The sequence below is a fragment of the Osmerus eperlanus genome, chromosome 1, assembly GCF_963692335.1.
Source record: "Osmerus eperlanus chromosome 1, fOsmEpe2.1, whole genome shotgun sequence".
Lineage (NCBI taxonomy): Eukaryota > Metazoa > Chordata > Actinopteri > Osmeriformes > Osmeridae > Osmerus > Osmerus eperlanus.
The window spans coordinates 13,345,473-13,367,462 of record NC_085018.1 but is presented as its reverse complement, the minus strand read 5'-3'; the positions used below and the strand labels follow the sequence as shown (position 1 = coordinate 13,367,462).

At 47.9% G+C, this 21,990-nt stretch overlaps 2 protein-coding genes across 2 annotated transcripts in view; both read right to left on the bottom strand.

Annotated features, from left to right (window-relative positions):
- grip2b (glutamate receptor interacting protein 2b) overlaps positions 1–17,129 on the bottom strand; it is a 62,515-nt gene extending 45,386 nt beyond the window's left edge. The window contains exon 1 of the mRNA XM_062461276.1: positions 16,725–17,129. Coding sequence (XP_062317260.1) covers positions 16,725–16,779 — 55 coding nt within the window. The 5' untranslated portion in view covers positions 16,780–17,129. The remainder of the gene's footprint in view (positions 1–16,724) is intronic.
- A 766-nt stretch (positions 17,130–17,895) lies between these two features.
- Positions 17,896–21,954, bottom strand: sec13 (SEC13 homolog, nuclear pore and COPII coat complex component). The gene is made up of 9 exons (XM_062461255.1): positions 21,802–21,954; positions 21,463–21,507; positions 21,044–21,159; positions 20,484–20,635; positions 20,170–20,303; positions 19,849–19,982; positions 19,501–19,621; positions 19,201–19,347; positions 17,896–18,691 (listed from the first exon to the last, which is right to left on the bottom strand). Exons 1-9 carry the CDS (start codon positions 21,802–21,804, stop codon positions 18,581–18,583), a joined length of 963 nt encoding a protein of 320 aa, XP_062317239.1. The 5' UTR covers positions 21,805–21,954; the 3' UTR covers positions 17,896–18,580.
- Positions 21,955–21,990: the final 36 nt, after the last annotated feature.

Here is a 21,990-nt window from a genome sequence, read left to right as displayed (position 1 = left end):
ACAGCGTAGGTCAAACATTATTTACAATTGACATTTTGCTGTTTGAGGGTATTTGTCCCCCATCTGGACACATCCCATGATGTCAACAACAGCATCAGTCTCCTGTTTCAACCACTTCCTGGTTGAGAAAAAGAAGAGAGGGGAGAAGAGGAGAGGTTTAGGGAATCTAATTGACCTGACTGGGAGACGGAAAACGTATTCTAACTCAGGACTCTTCTGTCACACAGGAGACATCATTAAGAGATACAATGATCAGCTCAGATCACAGGAACTTGTTCCTTTTGAGGAACAACTTTTTGATTCCCACCAAAATCCATGAGCACAGTGTAAAGTGTGGAGCATGGCCTAGTTTCTTTCTCTCTGCCTGCTCTCTCTCTCTCTCTCTCTCTCTCTCTCTCTCTCTCTCTCTCTCTCTCTCTCTCTCTCTCTCTCTCTCTCTCTCTCTCTCTCTCTCTCTCTTTCTCTCTCTCTCTCTCTCTCTCTCTCTCTCTCTCTCTCTCTTTCCCTCTCTTTCTGTCTTTCTCTCTCTCTCCTTGTCTCTCTCTCTCTACCCCCTGCTAGTCTAAAAGAGATCAGACCAGAGAAAGAAAAAAACAGAGAGGGAAAGAGACAGAGAGAGGCAGGATCGAGAGAGACAGAGAGAGAAAGAGAGAAGGAAGCAAAAAACTCAAAGTGATGGCTCGGCACTTCTCCACCGTTCTCTTATTTCCGTTTCTCTCTTTCGTTCCTGGTTCCTGCGAGGCATTCCTCCTCCGCCTGCGCTTCTAGAAGCTTCTCCCTGACTGTGATCTCCCGTGGGCCGCAGGAAGCCCTGGCAGGTGGCTGTCTAGTACACAATGCCAGAGTGCGAATTATACAATGACAATCGGGGGGTTACGATTACAGGTAAGAACGATATATAAATGTATCGACTCCCCCGACCTGTTGTTTTTACCTCTTTTGGGAGGGTCCAAGTCTTAATTAGGGGGGTCAAACCCCCCCCAAATCCCCCCCCCCGTAATTTTAACCCTGCACAACGCCACACTGCTGTTTCATCAATGGCCAATCCTGGTTGATGTTGGATCCGTGCTCACATACACTTACACAAACACACACACAGACGAGCACACACACACTTGTACGCGCGCTCATGAACTCATACACACACAAACACCCTCCCTCCCTGGAGCTCTTTTCCAATGTTTCCACTGGCAGAGCAGCAATGACTGGAGCCCAGAACTGAATTGTAGATTGGTAAACTGTAGAACACTCTAGAACACTGCAGAACACAGTAGAACATGGAGAGGAGAGGTGAGGTGAGGTGAGGAGAAGAGAAGAGAAGAGAGGTGAGGAGAGGAGAGGAGAGAGGAGAAGAGAGGAGAGGAGAGGAGAGAGGAGAGGTGAGGTGAGGAGAAGAGAGGTGAGGAGAGGAGAGAGGAGAGGAGAGTTGCTGACACCTCTGTCACATACAGGCAGACTGTTAAGTGGGTCAAACATGTGTAGGGTAGAGATACTGCTGAGCTTCTCATCACACTGACACAGGCTGCACAGACAAACACACACACAAACACACACATGTACTGCAAAGTCTTACACAGATGCACACACACAAAAAAACACGTTGCAAAGTCTGACACACACACACACACAAAGACCAGTACTGTGTTCAGCTCTGTTTCACACAGTAAGAACAGGTACTGTACTCCTGTCAGCTCTGTTCTAAAACCAGAGACAGCTACCCTATGCTCAGCTCGGTTCTAGAGGAACAGGTACTGTTATCAGCTCTGTTCTAGAGGGGTACTGTGTGAGGCTGTGCTCCTGAATGGGTTGTGATGTGGGTCTGACTGACACTGATCAGTGTGACAGGAACAACCCAGCAGCCCTTTCCTCTCAACGGGGGGGGAGGGTCAAAGGAACCCTTTCCTGTTTGTACTCTGCTGGAGGTAATGGACTGCAGGACCGGGGGTATAAAGAGACAGAGAGTGAGGGAGAAAGAAAAGAGAGAGAGAGAAAGAGGAAGGGGAAATAGAAAGAAAAAGTGCGGGAAGAAGGAAGAGAGACAGAGAGAAGAGAGATAGATGTGTAACAGGTGAGCCTCTCCAGCAGTAAGGGCGTTCTCCTCCAATGAGACGCAGCGGGGAGCCACACCATCCTGTCCCCAGAGACGCCGTCACACGTACAAGCACGTATTTACTGTTCAGGAAGGGTTGCTCAAGCTGACATTGCATGTTCATTCAACAAGTTCACATCACAGTCCTCAAAACAACCAGGCTGTACCTCACAGAAATAGCAGCGTGATATTTATAAAAGGAGGAAGGGAAAAAGCGAGGTGGAAAGATAGAGAAAGAGCATGAGCAAATATAATGAGAGAGAAAAAGAGAGGGGAAACAGAGGCCGTATAGAAAAAGAGTAAATTAACCAATTGAGGAGAAAAAGATTTGAAAACAGAAAAGAAACTTCCATAGAGAGAGCAAGAGGAAGAGTGAAAGAGTGAGAAAAAGAGAGAAGGAGGGAGAGAAACAGAGAGACAGAGAGAGAAAAACAGAGAGTAGGAAAGAGTGAGAAAAAGAGAAAGAGAGGTAGAGAGAAAGAGAAAGTGTGTGTGTGTTTGTGTGAAAGAGAGAGAGAGAGAGAGAGAGAGAGAGAGAGAGAGAGAGAGAGAGAGAGAGAGAGAGAGATGAGCTCCCCAGCTCCACTGAGCTGCGAAGGCTTTTATATCATTTACATTCTGCAGTGGCATTGATGAAGACTTTCCTCCAGGAGACATGAATAGTGGAGGATGTGTTCTCTAGTCTGATCACAGAGCAACTCTATCTCTGCCTGGCTGCCCACAGGTCAGTCTCTGTTTGTTTGCCCACCCATCTGTCTACCCACCTGTCTGTCTGTCTACCCGTCTGTAAGTCCACCTGTCTGTCTGTCAAGATTGAAACACAGTCAGCACAAACCAGAACAGACACAGCTCCAGAGCCTGCTTCCAGGGGACTGCACCCTGGAGAGAACCCAGCTGCAACAGAGGGGTGGTGTGTGTGTTGCTGTGTGTGTCTGTGTGTGTGTCACTGTGTGCGTGTCTGTCTGTGTGTGTGCGTGTTGCTGTGTGTGTGTCTGTTTCATTCTTTGTGTGTGTATGTGTGTGTGTGTGTGTGTGTGTGTGTGTGTATGTGTAGAGGGGGACGGGCGATGGGGGGAGGTCTGTGTTTCTTCTCATCCTAATCTCTGAGCTCTGAGTTCCACGCGCTAGCCTGAGGTGGAGGAGGACGAGGAGGAGGAGGAGGAGGGGTGTAAGAAGGAGAAGAGGAGCAAAAGATGGGAAGAGAAGAAGAGAGGAAGGAGGAAGAGAAATGTACATTTGATCTGTCTTAAAGCTTTGTACATAAACTGTAAGTTTTCATAGGCTCCAAAAGTATGAGACCACCAGTCAAGATCCTTCTATTTTGCATTCATTTAAAACTTTTTTAATTACAAATGATAAAATCAGTTTCATAATTTGAGTAAAAAATGTACATACTTCTCAGAATATCTTCGTATTTGGTAGGTAACCCCTTTTTTGCTTGAACAACATTGTGCATGGACTCCACAAGTTTGTGCAAAACCTGATGACCCATCTTATCCCAGGATGGGCTTTGGATTTGGCAATGTTCCAAAGAGCTTCGTGTAGTCACAGAACACTTGGCTTTCTCACTCTTCAGTTCCCCCGTGAACCGTTCAGTGTGGTCTCAAACATTTGAACGTGACTGTGTGTCATATCCTGCTGTGGCCCCTCCCCTCCATCAGCATGTGTTCCATGGGGAGATGACAACACACTCAAACATTTTATTTTCAATTATGATAGGTAATTGAACTCCCTGCAGTCACAAATGCGCTCAAATGGAATATGTCAGTCACACACACGCACGCGATTATCATTAATCAGAAGATCCCATCCCATGTGTGTTTTAATGGTCCTCGTTGGCTCTCCTGGGAGATGCTTGTTCATGCTGAAGCTGCTTCTCCAGTCAACAGCCACGTCACATGACTCACACTGAGGATAAATATACAAACTGGAGCAGTGAGCGTGACTTCCTCTCTCTCTCTTCCCTCCTTCCCCTCTCTCTCTTTCAACCCCCCTCTGTTTCTCGACCTCTCTCCCTCTCTCGCTCCCGCACATACACTTACCCTATCCACCTCTTTCCCAACGTAGCACCCCCACTTGCTCCCGTCTCCCCCTTCTTTGTTTTGCTACTCGCTGTGATATATTGTTTTATTATTGTTGCTTGCTTTTTTTCCACAGGTACACTTGGACTTATAGCAGTTCATGTTGTTTAATTGTAACTTGTTTAACTACATGCTCTTATGGTTCTTCCCTTTGGCACTTATTTTGGTTGTTCACAATGTGTGCTTCATGTTTTGGCTACTCGCAATGTTTTGTGGCTATCTCGTTGTTATGATCAGTGACCTATGCACTTTGTAAAGCTCTCTCTTGGAAGTCGCTTTGGATAAAAGCGTCTGCTAAATGAATAAATGTAAATGTAAATGTACCTCTCTCTCTGATCTCTCCATCGCTCAGTGCCGTCGCACCAGCAGGGATGCAGCGCCCCCTAGTGGTGGAAGGTGCGGCAGTGCTCGACAGAGAGACCAGAGAACCAGCCAGGGCTCAGAGTGATGATGTGATCTGTCAGGCTCCTTCACACCAGGTGGACGGGGGGGGGGGGGGGGGGTTCGCGACCCCTGGCCTCGTCTCCATGGACACCCGCCAGGCATTGGGAGAGAGCTGAGAGGTTGCCAGGCTTGAGAGGTTCCAGACTTCAACACACACCTGGACGTACCACCGGAGGAATTAGAGCTGACATTCTTCCGCATGGGAACCCAAACAACTAACCAGCAGAATGATAACACCAAGAGGACTAGCACCTTAAGGGCTAAGGCCGCGATTTTCTTCTTTTTTTCCCTCCAAGTTAGAATAAGGCTTACTCTTCCAAACCAGTGTTGCCCCCGGAAACTGCTGTTACACCTGTTAACCTACCAGGTGTGAGTTCCTGTCAGGTGACAAATAGAAGGAACCAGAATAACAACTAATAATGCAAGGATCATTTTAGCCTTTCATCCCTCCCATGCATGTCAGATGCATGTCTGCCACATGTGTTTGTGTCTGCCTGCCTGACTGCCTGTCTGTTATGTGTGTGGGGGGGTGTGTGTATGTATGTGTGTGTGTGTTAGCAGAGACAGAGGGAGTCAGAGGGCCAGAGGGCCAGCAGGCTCCCTTGGGGCTCGGGGACAGACAGGCCAGGCAGAAACTACCCCCACCTGAGACCAGGACAGATGTGACTGCTCCCACTGATGGGGCTACGCTGCTCATCTGCCCCGCACACACACACACACACACACACACACACACACATACACACACACACACACACACACAAACACACACACACACACACAAACACACACACACATACATACATTAGCACTGATAGACAAGAGCACACACACACACAATCACTCAAACGTTGGCACAGACACACACATGCACATACACAGGGACACTTATACACATACACACACTATTCTACACGTTGAGGACAGAATACCCACAGAGACACATACAGACACACGCAAACACGTTCACACACATGGATACTAACAAACAGTGGACCTTCAGTGATCCAACATTGTCTCAATGTAGACAGTTGGCGTGGATTGATGAGAGAAACAACAGATGAAAGTATTTGCTTTTATGGGGGCCTGTGTGTGTGAAGGAATAGCTTCGTCATTGAACCCATTAAAGCTACAGTTTCTACAGACATCTGACAAGGAGACACCGGGCTCATTTCTGTAAATCTGAAGTGAAAGAGAGGGGGAGAAAGCGAGAGAGGGAGAGTAGAGAGAAATAGATAGACTGAGAAAGACAGAGAGGCGAGAGAGTGAAAAAGAGAGAGGATAGGAGGGAGGGAAAGAAAGGAGTGGAAGAAAAAGAGAAACAGAGAAAGAAAACTAGAAAAACCTTTTACTTTAATGATTATCTGAGGCTGGGCACAGCTAGACCAGCACAGATTAGCAAAGTTCAGGCAGTACATGTGGAGCTCAGATGGGTAATGGTGGTGAAGTATGGTCGGCAGCTGATGGAGAATGATTTCAGAAGCAGCAAACAGAAAATATATATAATTTTAAGAGCATTTTAAGGATGAAAAATGAGGCAGTCAGAAAATTATAATTGTCTGGATGTGTCGTCTATCAAAATGACCATGACTTCCTCCTCCCCTCATAGGAAACACACAGCCTGGAGACTGGGAGCCTGTCCTCTTGTCTGGTCTGAATAGAGTCACCTCCAAACACACACACACGCACGCACACACACACATGCAAACACACCACATACACCACACACACATGCACACACACACACCACATACACCACACACACATGCACACACACACACACCACATACACCACACACACATGCACACACACACCACATACACCCCACACACATGCACACACACACACACACCACATACACCCCACACACATGCACACACACACACCACATACACCCCACACACATGCACACACACACACACACCACATACACCCCACACACATGCACACACACACACCACATACACCCCACACACATGCACACACACACACCACATACACCCCACACACATGCACACACACACACACACTCAGGGCTCCCTGCTGTTGAAGGTCCTCGGTGAGGACGAGAGCAGAGAGATCGCTAGATGACATTTCCCCTCCACCTGCAGGCTTTCTGTTATTTCCACTGTTGTACTTAAATACCATGACCTCTCTCCAGCCCCTCTCTTTCTCTGTTTCTCTCTCTCTGTCTATCCCTCTCTCTCTCTCTCTCTCTCTCTCTCTCTCTCTCTCTACCTGTCTCTCTCACTACTTCTCTTCATCCCTTTCCATCTGTCTCTCTCTTTCCCTCCATCTCCATTCCTCTTTCTCTCCATCCATTTCTCATCCCCTTTCTCCATCCCGCCATGTACCTCTCTGCTCCCTTCCTCTCTGCCAGACTGACTAATTGTAGCAGTAATGCATTTATGTATTCATGCGTTCATGAAATAATGTGCCAGTTTGCTTCTCATTATTCCCCTAATTTGACTGGGTTCAAGTTCACTCCATTTATTGTGTGTGCATGTTTGTTGGTGGTGGTGGGGGAGGGGGAGGGGGGGGGGGGTGGAGAGGGAGGGGGCTCTGAACCTAGTGTTTAGATGAACACAGCACACATAATGACAAACACACACATACACACACACAGGAAGCACACGCAGCTGGACAGACACATACCATCACACACACGCACAAACAAACAGAATACACATGCGTAGGCTGATCCGCAAACGCACACCTGTTGACACAGACAAATTGACAGGCACGCAGCACAATCACGCAAGTAAGATAGGAAGGGCACAGTCTTGAACAAGCCTCTAAAAATCAGCAGTGCCTCCACATCTACAGTCCACAAGATAAACACTGTAAACCCCCGGCTCACTATCCTGGCCAGTGCCTCTGCTGAAACGTCATTAATAACACAATCTGTAGATCGGCCTTAATCACGGTGGGAGGACACACCAAGGAATCCTGATCTCCTCTCTCCAAGCTTTTGTCCGGCCATCTAATAATAACCTCTCACTCAGGCGTCCGTCAAGCTGATCCGCCAACGCCAGTCGACAGCTCCAGTGTTATTAACCCGAATGTGGTGCATGGCTAACGTGCTAATGTACTGTGTGGGTAGAGCGTGGACTGGTAGGCTAGGCTAAACTCAGGCCTCTAGCCTGCGGTATCAGCTCCCTCAGACCCAGCTGGAACACGCTGCAGACTGGGGAGACCACAGGCCTCATACTGGATATACTTCACACTAGAGCGACCCCCCACTAGAGATACCTCACACTATAGATATGCCACACACTAGAGATACCTCACACTATAGATATGCCCCACACTAGAGATACCTCACACTATAGATATGCCCCACACTAGAGATACCTCACACTATAGATATGCCCCACACTAGAGATACCTCACACTATAGATATGCCCCACACTAGAGATACCTCACACTATAGATATGCCCCACTAGAGATACCTCACACTATAGATATTCCCAACTAGAGTCACCTACCGCTAGAGATACGTCACACTGAAGATACTTCACACTTCCCCACAATAACTCAAATTAGAGATATGAGGTAAAGATGTCTCACACTCGCGATACCTGACACCAGAGATACCTCATGATAGCGCTCTCTGACACTAGAGACACCTCACATTAGAGATGTTCCCCAATAGAGATACCGAACACTAAAGATACCTGACACAAGATATATTTCAGACTAGACATACCCAACACTAGAGATACCTAACAGTAGAGATAGCTAACACTAAAGATGCCTGACAGAAGACATACCTAAACAAGAGACACTGCTTCCATTGTCATGTTGGAGAGTGTTGCCCACCTAACCCACATTGTCTAGTTTCTGTCAGAGTAAATATACCGGTCTGGGAAGCAATGATTGGAACTACTTCAACACAGCGCGGAATGGAAGTCAAGATCCATTACAAGTGCAGTCAGCAGATCAGCTCCGTTCAGTTCTCATGAATGAGACATGCAGAGCAGGGTGTCTGGTGTTCTGAGACTGTTGATTCAGAGCCCTCTCCCAGATCGCCCCAGGCTAGCAGCCCATCTCTCAGCCTCAGGAGCATCTAATATTCATGATCCTTTTAATGCAACAGGCTGAGAGAGCTGCTGAAGGCTACAGGTGTCTAACCTCCGCACCTCCCCTTCTCCTTCTTGTACCACCTCCTGACAAATAATGTATCTCTTGTCCAATCTATCTCCACGTCTTCCTCTCCTCCTCTTTGCTTCCCATTACAGTGTTAACCTGCTCCCTCCTTCCCTAACCACTTCCTCCATGCTCATTCTCCTGCTCTCCACCTCTCCACATCCCCTTCTCACCTTCTCCTCCTCTCCACACTCCTCTACTTCTCCCCCTCTCCACCTCTCCACACTCCTCTCCACACTCCTCTACTTCTCCTCCTCTCCACACTCCTCTACTTCTCCTCCTCTCCTTCTCCTCTCCACACTCCTCTACTTCTCCTCCTCTCCACCTCCTCTCCACACTCCTCTACTTCTCCTTCTCTCCTCCTCCTCTCCACACTCCTCTACTTCTCCTCCTCTCCTCCTCCTCTCCACACTCCTCTACTTCTCCTCCTCTCCTCCTCCTCTCCACACTCCTCTACTTCTCCTCTTCTCCTCCTCCTCTCCACATTCCTCTACTTCTCCTTCTCTCCACCTCCTCTACTTCTCCTCCTCTCCTCCTCCTCTCCACACTCCTCTACTTCTCCTCCTCTCCTCCTCCTCTCCACACTCCTCTACTTCTCCTCCTCTCCACCTCCTCTCCACACTCCTCTACTTCTCCACCTCCTCATTGCCTCGCTTGGTCCTTTCAGCATTTACTCACCTCTGTCCTCTCCCAAATTTTTGTGTAACCGACGATTACACAAAGAATCCATTTCAATGAGATAACTGTTAAAACTGAGTAAATGGATAAAATGTACCAAATATAAGTATTTGACAACACCCCCATGCACAAGAAGTAATCCAAAATACCTCTATGTGAGCTTTGCACTTCATGCAACTAATGCAAATATAGGCAGAAGAGGGCGACTTTAAAATGGTACTTTGAGCAAAGAATGTGTGTGAAATGCTTGTGTGTATGTGTGTTAGTGCCTGTGACCATTTTGCCTGTGAGCATGTGTGTGCGTGTGACTACTGTGCTTGCGTCGTGTGTTTGTCAGTATGTGTGTGTGTGTGTTTGTCGGTGTGGTTGTGGGGGTGTGTGTTTGTCATTGTGTGTGTGTGTGTGTGTGTGTGTGTGTGTGTGTGTGTGTGTGTGTGTGTGTGTGTGTGTGTGTGTTATAAGCTCTGGCTGAAAGCCTCATTCAGAGGGATGCAGGAGAATAGTATGCTGCAGAGGCTGACTGCAGGGGGATGCAGGAGGTTCAGGAGCTGAACCCAGGGAGACTCCACTCTAGAGAGACTCTACTGTATAGACTATACTGTATTATACTGTAGAGAGACTCTACTGTATTCTACTGTAGAGACTCTATTGTATTCTACTGTAGAGACTCTACTGTAGGGAGAACCTAATGTATTGTACTACATGGAGACTCTAGTGTAAGTAGACTGTATTATCTTCTACTGTAGGAAGACCGAGAATCCTTAATTGATCTCATACTCTACCGTGTCTGTTTTTGTGTCCACAGTGGAAACGGTTGTGTTCCTACTGTTAATGAGGGCATGTTTTCCACCTTGGCTGTGAAATGAAAAAGGGAACAATAACATGGATGGTTGCCGCAGCCAGAGTGTGGTCTAGTCCGAGGGTCTGCCTGGGCTTCTGCTCCTCTGTAGGAAGGCTGCGCGTCTCCCTCTGTTAACATCTTCCATGACCAGGACCACTCTGACATCTGGCCCGCAGCACACACACACACTCACTCACATTCACTCACACGCACTCACACACACTCACTCACACGCACTCACACACACTCACTCACACGCACTCACACTCACTCACACGCACTCACACACACTCACTCACACGCACTCACACACACTCACACACACTCACACACTCAAACACACTCACTAACTCACACTCACTCACAGAGGCCCACACATACTCACAAGGCTCTCGTGCACACAGGCACACACGCACTTTCATACACTGGCAAACATACTCACACACTCTCACACACAATGGCACAGACACACTCACACACAATAAGTCCGGCTGTACCACACACACACATATGCACATGCACGGTGTACAATAGACGAGATTGTTGCTGAGTGTTGCTGGGATGAAAGCCTGTCAGAAACTCTCGTCTGTCTGGGTGACCTCTCTAACAGACAGCACTTCCCGCCAGGCACCACAGAGATGTCCAAACACTAGACCAGCACAGCCATGGCATGGCCATTCCACACGCACGGTGTGTGTGTGTGTGTGTGCATGTGTGACTGAGTTAAGGGGACATCCGAGAGACCAAACGACTGGTATCCCATCTCCCTTGGTGTAAATAGGAATTTCCAAACGACATACAGGGGGAATTTGAACCTGGGACCAGCGCTGCCAACCCAAGATCAAACCCAGCAAACGAGGTACAGCTTGATATCCCAGACTGGACTCCTCTCATACTGTTAAATCTTGCCCTTGAGCATCAGTGTCTGTCAACACCTATACACCATGTACCTCAAGGGGTGTGTTTGTTCCACCTCTCAGGGCGGCCCTAGTCTCAGCCCTGCTGTGTGCAGCCTCAACTTTCACATCTCCTCCAGACCTCCAGTAAGCCCTCCTGGTGATCCTGTGTACACCTGTGGTGGAGCTTTGGGAACAGAGGGGAGTCTGGACACAGCAGGGGGTCCCCTCAGAAGCGCTGAGCTGCCTCTGAGACTGACACATCATGAGCAGTTTGGAGGAAAGCGTCCTCTATCCCACACTAGGCTGCAGTTGCGGAAGTGGTCATGTCATCCCCTCACTGTCTCTAACACTGTCAAATGTACCTCTATCTTTCTCTCCATTTTTTCTTCCTTTCGCTCTATCTTTCTGTCTGTGTGTCTAACACTGCTATATCTCACAATGGTTGTCTCTCTTACTTAAGAACCTGTCTCTATCCTACTCTCCAACACTGCCAAACTTCTTTGTACATCTCTCTCTCTCCAACAACACATCACACTAGCCTCATCCATGCTTCTTACTTCTCACTCTCTAAGCCTCTCTCTTGCACCTTTAAATCACTTGCGGCAGGTGTGACTAGCTTGTGTTTACTAAGTCTACACATTCTAAAGGGTTTTGTTTGTTCCATATCGTACTCCTGCCTGTCCATGTCAGGATTGGATCACGTCCTTCATTTCGTCCTTCCAGGTTGAAACGAGACAAAATAAATAAGACCTGGCTCTCATGCGGTCTTCACACCCCCCACTTCCCCTTCCCCCCCCCCCCCAATCATCCTCCATCATGTCCTGTTTTGTCCTGGCAAGCAGCTCCTTTACATGTCTCTCATCCTCCGCCTCCTCCTTCTCCTCCTCCACCATCATTATGGTGTCTAGATGACGGTCCTCTTTGACGTCTCGCCTCCTCCTCCTCCTCTCTCCTGCTGCCTAGCACGTGTCTCTCCTGCTCGAAGTCTCTCCTGCTCATTCTCTGCTCCTTCAGAGAGAGCGCGTCTGCATGAACACAGAGCAAGCGCCAAACAAACTACAAGAACACTATCTGAAAAGCCAGGCTACATCGGTTTTAAATTAAGCCGTCCATTCAATTCTCCAGAACTTTGTGACGAGAGAAGCTTCTCTTCCCCAGCAGAGATGATGCGTCCATCTTTGAACTTTAATGGAAACTAGAGAATTCTGTCATTTAAATAATTACAAGGACCGGCGGGGGGGAGGAGGGGGTGTTCATACTGTCATAATTGACTGTTGGAGAACATTGTTAGGGAATAATTAGCTTTCTTAATTTATTCAAATGGTCTCAATGAAAGCTAATATTACATTAATATATGGTCTAATACAAGGAGGCAAAGCTGAGAGAGGACAGACAACATGGCTTTTGTAAATAGTCAAAATCCTATATATCCTTATGTTAGCACAGACACAGAGAGAAAGAGAGAAAAGAGAGAAAGACTAGAGAGTACCACCTATAGAGAAAGAAAGCAGGAGAGAAGGAGAAAAAAGAAAGCAAAATTGGGGAGTATCATTCACAGAGAGAGAGAGAGAGAGAGAGAGAGAGAGAGAGAGAGAGAGAGAGAGAGAGAGAGAGAGAGAGAGAGAGAGAGGGGGGGGGGAGAGAGAGAGCGAGAAAGAGAGAGAGAGAGAGAGAGAGAGAGAGAGAGAGGAGAGAGAGAGAGAGAGAGAGAGAGAGAGAGAGAGAGAGAGAGAGAGAAAAAGAGAGAGAAAAAGAGAGAGAAAAAGAGAGAAAAAGAGAGAGAGGGAGAGAGAGAGAGAGAGAGAGAGAGAGAGAGAGAGAGAGAGAGAGAGAGAGAGAGAGAGAGAGAGAGAGAGAAAGAGAGCGAAAAAGAGAAGGGACAGAGATGGAGAGAGACTGGAAAGAAGCTGCCAGAGGGAGGGAGGTTGTTTCATAAGTGTTGCTTCAATAGGCTTTATCGATTGATCGATTCTCTCCTCTTCCCTTCTCCTCTCTTCTCTTCTCGCCTCTCCTCCCGTCTTCTCTTTTCTCAGGAAGTGGCCCTCAGTAGATTAGCCAATGAGAAGATAGTTGCTGAGGACAATAGGCAGCCTGTAACAAAGACTGTGTCCAAGACCAGCAACAAGACTGTCATGTGAATTCCTTCTGTCAGGTAAGTACGCAGGTTAGAGAGACGTGGAGTAAGAAGACGTGAGTTGGGCTCAGAACTGGGTGGTCTGTGCATCCCAGTGTGAGTGTGTGTGTGTGCGCGTGTATGTGTGCGTGTGTGTGCTTTGGTATGGTAACAAAGGCTAGCGAGGCTAAAGTCACCAATCAAAGTCCCCATCACAGTACTATCTCTACTGAAACATCTGGAAAGGATTTACTTCCTCTAACTTCCTCTTCATTCCGGAGAAAGACTGTCCAATCACATATGGTAATTACTTTTACACTTTTAGACTCGGGGAGAGAACAACACTAGTTCTACTGCTTCAAGTAAAGTTCAGTTCAAATAAAACTGTCTGAAACTGTTTCTGAGGTTGCAAGGAGGTCCAGTTTCTTGATGATAAGGCCTGGTGTGTTCATGTTGATAATGAAAGCTGTATAACTCTCATGATAATGTTTGGTGAGTAATGTTCATGTTAATAGTCCATGGTGTGCTCAGTGTTCAGTGTTGAGACAGCCTGTGTGGCAGTGTGGCAATGACAGGGCTGGAAATAATCTGTCAATAAGAGGCGAAACAAACAAACCCCCGACCATTCATCCAGAAACAGAGATATTGACTGTGTCTGCCTGACACCGACTGTAATTGGCTGAGGTAATGGCTGGCTGTGACTGGTTTAGGTGATGGGTGATTGTAATTGGTTTAGAGATGATGACTGGCTGAGGACACTTGTCTTAACTGTCCAATCAGGGAGTGCAAGTGTGGTAGACAGATGACTGGTCAGTGGGACCAACAGAGGAAGAGATAATTCTGGACTAGGACACACTCCCCCAGACTAGGGCTGAGACTGGAGCTGAAATGCAGTCCTTCAGGACTAGGAATGGGACTGAGCTTGGGACTGGGGCTAGTACTACAGCTGAAACACTCCTGCGGGAAAAAGGTTGGTATCATGGCTGGTACTACGACAGAAACACAGTCCTTTAGGTCTAGGACTGGGACAGGGCTAGTTTTAGGGCTGGAACACATATTCCCAGACTGGTGCTGGGGCTGAAACGGGACCTCTTTCATTACGACTGGAACTCTGAACACATTTGCTCCCGACTAGTACTGGGACTGGAGAGGGAGACGGTGAGAGGGGAAAGAGCTGGACGTTCTGTGCTTGTGGGACTACAGTTGAACAGTGAGGTTTGAGCTTTGGGACGATGCAGCCATATTAACAAGTGTTTATTGATGCATAGTTATCGTGGCTGGCAGGAGCACTTATTGGTTCTGTGAATCCAAATGGATTCTTTTCTGCATATTCATGCTATGACATGTTTGTGTAAGCATTTGTGCATTTGTGCGTGTTTGTGTGGGCGCGTGTGTGCGTTTATGTGTGTGTGACATTTTTTGAATATATGTGGCGCACGCCGTGCACATGTGTGTGTGTGCAGTGTGTATTTGTGCATACCCAGGGGTGAAGAGTGTGTGCGTTTGAAGCTTAGGTTAAATCCAGTGGGCAGCCAGGCAGAGAGGCAGTCAGGACTGCAGGGAGGAGAGGAGGAAGGGAGGAACAAGAGGAAGGGAGGAACGAGAGGAACGAGGGGATTGGAGGAAAGAGAGAGGAAAGATAGAAAGAGAACCTTCTGCTGTTGTGACTCATCAAATCACATTACCCTCAGCTTATTAGTGACCTACATGAGCACTACTCGCTCTCTCTCTTAGGCTTACATGAACACACACCCCGCACTCAAACACACACACATTCAATAATACAGTGTTGACAATAATAACGCACTTTGCAGGACCAAGCCCTGGCCTTTCTCCTTGCCACTCTAGAGCCTTTAGAAAATGACTTCAGAGAGGCAGGAACCCACACATCCATCTATCATTAGATAATGGAGGCACCCAGAGAGATACGGGGGTTATACCGGTCTCAGAGGCAGGGTTAGTTATCAAGCATTGCTCCAAACCACACACATTCTGTACACACACAGATACATGCACGCTCGTCATTTACATTTACATTTAGTCATTTAGCAGACGCTCTTATCCAGAGCGACTTACAGTAAGTACAGGGACATTCCCCCCGAGGCAAGTAGGGTGAAGTGCCTTGCCCAAGGACACAACGTCATTTGGCACGGCTGGGAATTGAACTGGCAACCTTCAGATTACTAGCCCGACTCCCTCACTGCTCAGCCATCTGACTCCCATACACAAATCCCGGTCTCATTTGTGTATGAGGTGTGTGCGGCACCTAGCACCGACACGTGTCAGCTTGAAGAGAAGACATGACATATTCTGAAGCAACTGCCGTCAGTTTGAACCTTCTAGAACCACACACACATACACACATGAATACACACAGACACGCACCACATTGTGGCTGGATGAAACCACTCAGACTAAAACACTTACAGAGGGCTCTACGGGTCAAACAACACACACACACACACACACACACACATTGAAGAGCTGTGTGAATTTAGGCTCCAGTGATTAATGGGGCCTCTTGTCTCCTGCTTAAGAAATAAAAACGTCTGATTTCCTCTTTTCTTCTCAGGTCATTATATCTCCAGAGCCATGAGTAATGAGTTTTTCTCTCCTCTCATCTCTTCTCCTCTCCTTTCATCTTCCTCTCATCTTCCTCTCCTCTCCCTTCATCACCTGCTTTCCCCTCAACTCATCTCTTTCCCTTCCTCTCGCCTCCTCTCCTGCATGAATGAAGGTGTATAATAAATTAATGGGATGGATGGTAGCCTAAATTGCCGGGGAATACTTTTTCTAATCTGAGACTGACGTGACAGGAACAGGTTCCTTCTCTCCAAAGCTCCCCAGTAGCACTACACCAAACACAGACCGACAGACTGACAAGAGGACAGGCAAGACTGGGACAATGACTGGCTAATAGTCAGACAGGTACGCAGCTGCCATACGAGATCGTTAAAGACCGAGAACAGCTTTCCTTATTACAGTCAAGCCATTATGTCTGAGAATGTAATGATTCCCAAAAGACAAAACGCTTAAAACCCACGTTATTCAAACTCTCCACAGTCCAAAACCATATTTAATCATGAACTGTCACTGTGAATGGATTGAGATGTCCTGTCCGGAGCTGAGTTAATACACCCTCCAGACACGGGCCGCCAGCCAGGGAAAATCAACACAGCTGGACCTCGAGGTGGTCATAATCAATAGCCTCCTATAAAACAGCTGGAGAGCAGAACTAAATTGAGGTGACACGTGCGCATTGCGCGCGGCTACAATACGACAGACACTCATAAAATGTTTCCACTTGGTGCAGGTTCAGCGTATTGAACCCCATCGGTCCACTTAAAGATTTTGGACACATGGACACGCTCAAGCTTCATACGCAAACAAAACGCAGCCTCATCACACACAAAAAACCTTGTCTTACCTTCCTCGTGCATCCTCTGCAGACAAAAAGTCAGGTTTCTCCTCCAACCGGGCATGGTGCGCGTGACAAGAGCGTTTTTATCAAAGGGGGAGAATAATGCTGTCACACTGCAAGTGCAATGACGGCGACAGAAAAACGTTAATTATGCTGATAATGTGACAAGCGGCCGCTGCGGTGATGGTGATGGCACTATGATTCCTTCCGCTGCATTACAGTAGCAGGTGAGCCCTGGAAACTATAGCCTAAAACAAACCGACCCGGGTTAAATCTCTCGGTCCATTTCTGGGGTGACAAATAGTCCGTTTTTCGTGGCCGTCGCTAAGGCACAAACACTCACGCCGATTCAGAGGCGGGGACCATGACTCAAGGTTCACTGTCACAAATGTGCTTGGCAAAGTGGATGATCCGCGCCGATGCTCTGGCAAGTCTGCGCCGCCGATATTCGCTTTGACAGCCCACTGGCTTGAGTGCGTCGTAGAAGGGGAGGCATTCAACCTTTCTAACAAAATACCCCTACAAACCCTCCCAATGCAGCTTGGTCTTGACAGAATACAGTCACTCAACTGCGCAGAATGTTTAAAAGCTATAGCCTAGTATATCATATGACTATATGCTTTTTTTTTTATATAACAATAATGCTGATTCATTTCATGCACAGGTGACGATAACAATTGTTGCTCATAAGTGGTTGATAGAAGCAGAATTAACAGTGTATTAACAATTGTATGGCATTTAATTATTAGAAATACACGTGTGCATGGTGAGCGCATCGCTTAACCTGTAGGCGTAGAACCACAATGCAAATTGTGGTCAAAAACCATATCACATTATTGCCACCCATATTAAAAGTGTTTTCCAGAGTTAATGTTGGTTCGTGTATCGGCTGCTCAGCCCCGGTCACACTGACGGTGATAAGGGCATGAACCCGACCACGCAGCTTTGTCGGGGAAACTACGACTCCTAGCGAAATATCTGCCCAGCTGCAGATCCGGAGAACGTTTGTTAAACTGGCTGTACATAAATGAACAAGGCACAGTTCTCTTACATAACCTTAGATGTGTACCCCAGGATAGGTGGACGAATATTCTTCTATACTCCTCTCTTACCCATCTACCCATGACAGATCAGTTGAGGAGACAGTGCTGTTGTCCCATGAAGACATGAGACTGTGCTGTTTTCAAGTCATTTTTATTCATTGAGAGATGAAAACATAACATTCTGAATTCAAAAGAAATGGAAAATATTTGACAAACAGTTTGGTAAGATTTACCTGTGGAGATCTGAGTGAGATTTTGTTTAAGGCAGATTCCCTAAGATAAATGCTCAGATCTGTTTCTTTTCATTCTGACAACCTGTTAGCACGAGCTTGGTAGGTCAGACATGTTCTACCATACAGCTAAACTTAAACCTTCTTGTCTTATATCCTGTATCCACACTTTAGGAGCCAAGGAGCAGAGGGCTGGGAGACGGTAGGGGGAGAGGGGCGACTGTTCTCCTCATTGAGGGAAGGAATGTAGCTGGGAGAGATGGAGGCTCTGGTTCCAGGATCTGGGGCTGAGGATCCAGGGGCTAGGACTGTCTAGGGCCGGGCTGGGGCTGGGACTGGAGGTAGTGGGGCAGAGCTGGAGGTCCAGGATAAGAGTCTCTGTTCCTGTGCCTGGATTCAGGGAGGTTTCAATCAGGGGAGAGAGCTCTGCTCTGCTGGTCCGGGACAGGTTCTGACAGTCCAGGTTAGGACTCTGGGTGTGGAGGGGGGGGGGTGTTGGGTGATCTGGTGCAGGGGACATGAAATTTGTTGTCTTTTCTTGGATTCCGGTGTCGGGGTTCAAGGTCTGGACCAGTGGTGGGGTCAAGGGTCACTGCTCGTTCTGCTGTCCGTCTGTGATGGAGGACACGGCACCCTGGCCTTTGTTGACGTCGCTGATGCAGGCCCACTGGCCGTCTGCCGACTCCTTCCACAGTGTCACCTAGTAGCGACAGCAAGGAACGCACTCATTATTTACACACACACACACACAGAAATACAAACACACATGACCACACACACACACACATGCTGACATTCCAACGCACACGGAAACACTCAAAACACAACCACGCATTATTGAGGCAGTCATTTGCTTCGCGCTGAGTGGGTGCTGCACGTATCCTGCGTTAGGCTCCCTAGGCCTTGGGTGCACGTATACGCAGGGTGCAAAACCAACACAAGTCGGGGGTGGTGAATTTTGAAGAAGTTTGAGCCGCTGTTTCTGAGTAGCGGTGACAAACTGCAGTGTATTGAGGCCTTTAAACACACTCATGTAGACATGCAAAGACCCACACGCACACTCGAGCCCACACATGCTGATTTGCAAAAATGCACACAACTCATTTCGCACACATACTGTCATGAAAACATACACATCCTCAATACGCACAAACATGCTGACCAACACACGCACGCACACACACCCCAACACGTAATTACACACACAACCTTGTTGTCTCCCCCGGACACGGCCAGGATGTTTCCGGTTATAGACCAGCTGACGTGCCAGACCACATCATTGAACTTGTGCAGCAGCTTGGCCGTCCAGGTGTTCCCCGAGGGGTCGTCACACGTCCAGATGAATACCCGGCCGTCCTGGGGTGGGGAGGGGGACAGGGTGGGGAGCGGAGGGGTGGAGGAGGACGGGGTGGGTGGACAGAGGAAAGAAAGAGGAGAGTGAGATGAGACTCCATTATACTGAAGTTGTGTAGCAATGCTGTGCGTGTAGCGTGTGTGTGTGTGTATTACCTGGGAGCAGCTGGCGATGGTGCTGGTAGGCAGACCGATGGACGGAGCCCAGCCCACATCTCTCACCCAATCGCTGTGGGCCTCCAGCTTCTGATCCTCCTTCCATTGGCCGTCTTCCTCCCTGGAGGAGGAGCACAGAGCATGAAACCTCCAGTCAGAGAGCTGCATTCGCAAGCAAGCCAATGAACTTGTTTCCATTACTGTACAAATACAACATTCTTTCTACTCCTTGAGCTAAATCTCCCTCCTTTCTAGACAGGTGAGAAAATGCTACAGAAGGTGCTGTCCTCCAGTGTCAAATAGTGACGCTGAACATTGAGAGCCTCAGCCAAGCTCCAGGTCACTTACTTCCAGAGTTTGACCAGGTTGTCGCAGCCTCCGGAGACGAACCTCTTGATGTAGTTGGGCTTCTGGCCCGAGGGCTGCTCGATCAGGCTGCCTGGCACCACGGCCGGGGCCCAGCTCACCGCATTACAGCCGATCTGGAGGGCACGGAGGGCAGGGCTACAGGTCAGGGTTAGAGGACCTCACGGAAGGTCAGGGTATGGGGTCAGGGATTGTCAGGGTTTACGGTCAGGGTTTGTGATAGTACTGTCTGACGCAGGATGGGCCATCCATGTTGTCCACCAAACCTAGTGAGTGTGTGTGTGTGTGTGTGTGCGCACTCACCGTGTGGGCATTGCTGATCTTCTTCACGTCCCACTGCTGGTCTCCAGTGAAGGTGAGAATGGAGATGGCTCCGTCTGAGCTGCCACACGCCAGGATCAGACCAAAGTCATACGGCCCCCAGCACACAGAGTTCACTGTGGAGACACACACACACACACAGCTCAGAGCAGAAAAATACACACTTGTTTAAATAAACCCACACACAAAATACCAGCACTCGCCTATAAAACAGGACTAATATATGAATAACATAGATGCAGCCATATGTATTCCCCCACACACAGAAAAACACAGGCGTGTGAGTGTGTGTGTACCTGAGGAATCGTGTCCAGTGTACTCGTACATCTTGTCCCAGGTTCCGTTCTCTTCCTTCCAGACGATGACCTTCCGGTCGTAGGAGCAGGACGCCAGCAGGTTCCCGTACATGGGGTGAGCCCACGCCACCTGCCACACCGGGCCCTCGTGGCTGCCAGGGCAACAGAAAGCATAGGTCAGTCCTATAAACGAGGCAGTACATCAAAGCCTTCCTCTGTTACTGTGATAGGAAGAGAAAGGTTTGAACTCTGGGTCTGAAAACTGTCCATTGTCTAACTGCCACTGTCCATTTGTGAGTACTGTGAAACCTACTACAGTTGTAATTGTGCAGTGACATGATCAGTCCCTTGAGCAAGTGTCAACTGTCAGGCAACCCTCACATTTAACCCGTATCCTGTGTTTGCAGACTAGCGGTAAGGCAGCAACGAGGAGACCATTTGAAATTGTATTTCAAATAGATGCATTTAGCAGATGCTTTTATCCAAATCAACATATTAATAAAGCTGTGCTACCAATGCTTTGGGGCATCTATCTCAGACCGCCTTAACTTTAAACTCACCCTCTGAGATCTGCCACCAGGATCTGACCTCCATTCTTCACGTCGAAGATCTTGACTGAGCGGTCCGAGGAGCATGTGGCTAGCCGGGTGCCGTAATAGTCCATCTGAGCATCATGCTGCAGAGGGCTCGGTGGTTAGACACTAGCCAGACTCAACTCCAGACCGTCGCACTGTCTTTAACATAACGCTTAAGGGACACTGGCTTACACCGTTTCCAAATAATATTGTTACAACACTGCTATCCGTTAACTTGATTGAAAAGGAGCTAGATTTTTCTCTGCAAACTCACGGACAAAAAAAAGAGACTGGTGAGATTAGCAGGAAACAGGGAGAAGGAAGAAGACTGACAGAGCAGGGTAGAAGGATACATCGACAGCTATATACGTTAGAGTTGGTTCAACTAAACATCGGTTACTTACGATCATGTCTTCGTGTGAAGTGTCCACCGTATTAATAACGGAAACCTGTATTTCATACACCAAGGCATGACACAACAGTTCATTAGAATTGTGAATAATATTAAACAGACACAGCTCAACACTTGACAACTTCCCAAATGTCCCCGCCTGGGGATTACTAACGTTAAGTGTTATCTTATTTTTGCTAACTCGGAATTAACACTATCAGCTATCAAGCTAACTAGCAATGACAGGCGTTGACTGTGTTTTCATTGAAGTCATATCCTTGCTATATATCACAATATACAGCACTTAGCTAGGATCTCAGAGTATAAAAACGTGGAATATCTTGCTACTCACCATGGTTGCAGTTAAACGTCCGATCAATATTATGAAAAACCAAAGCCGGCTTTTCTAACAACACCGCTAACTACAGACGTGGCAACGAAAGTACACGGCGGCCAATACAAAGTACCACTTCCGGGCCTGTACGCTAAATGTACCGCCCTATGGAAACAAGCAATCACCGTAAACGTTCCGCGAAACTGT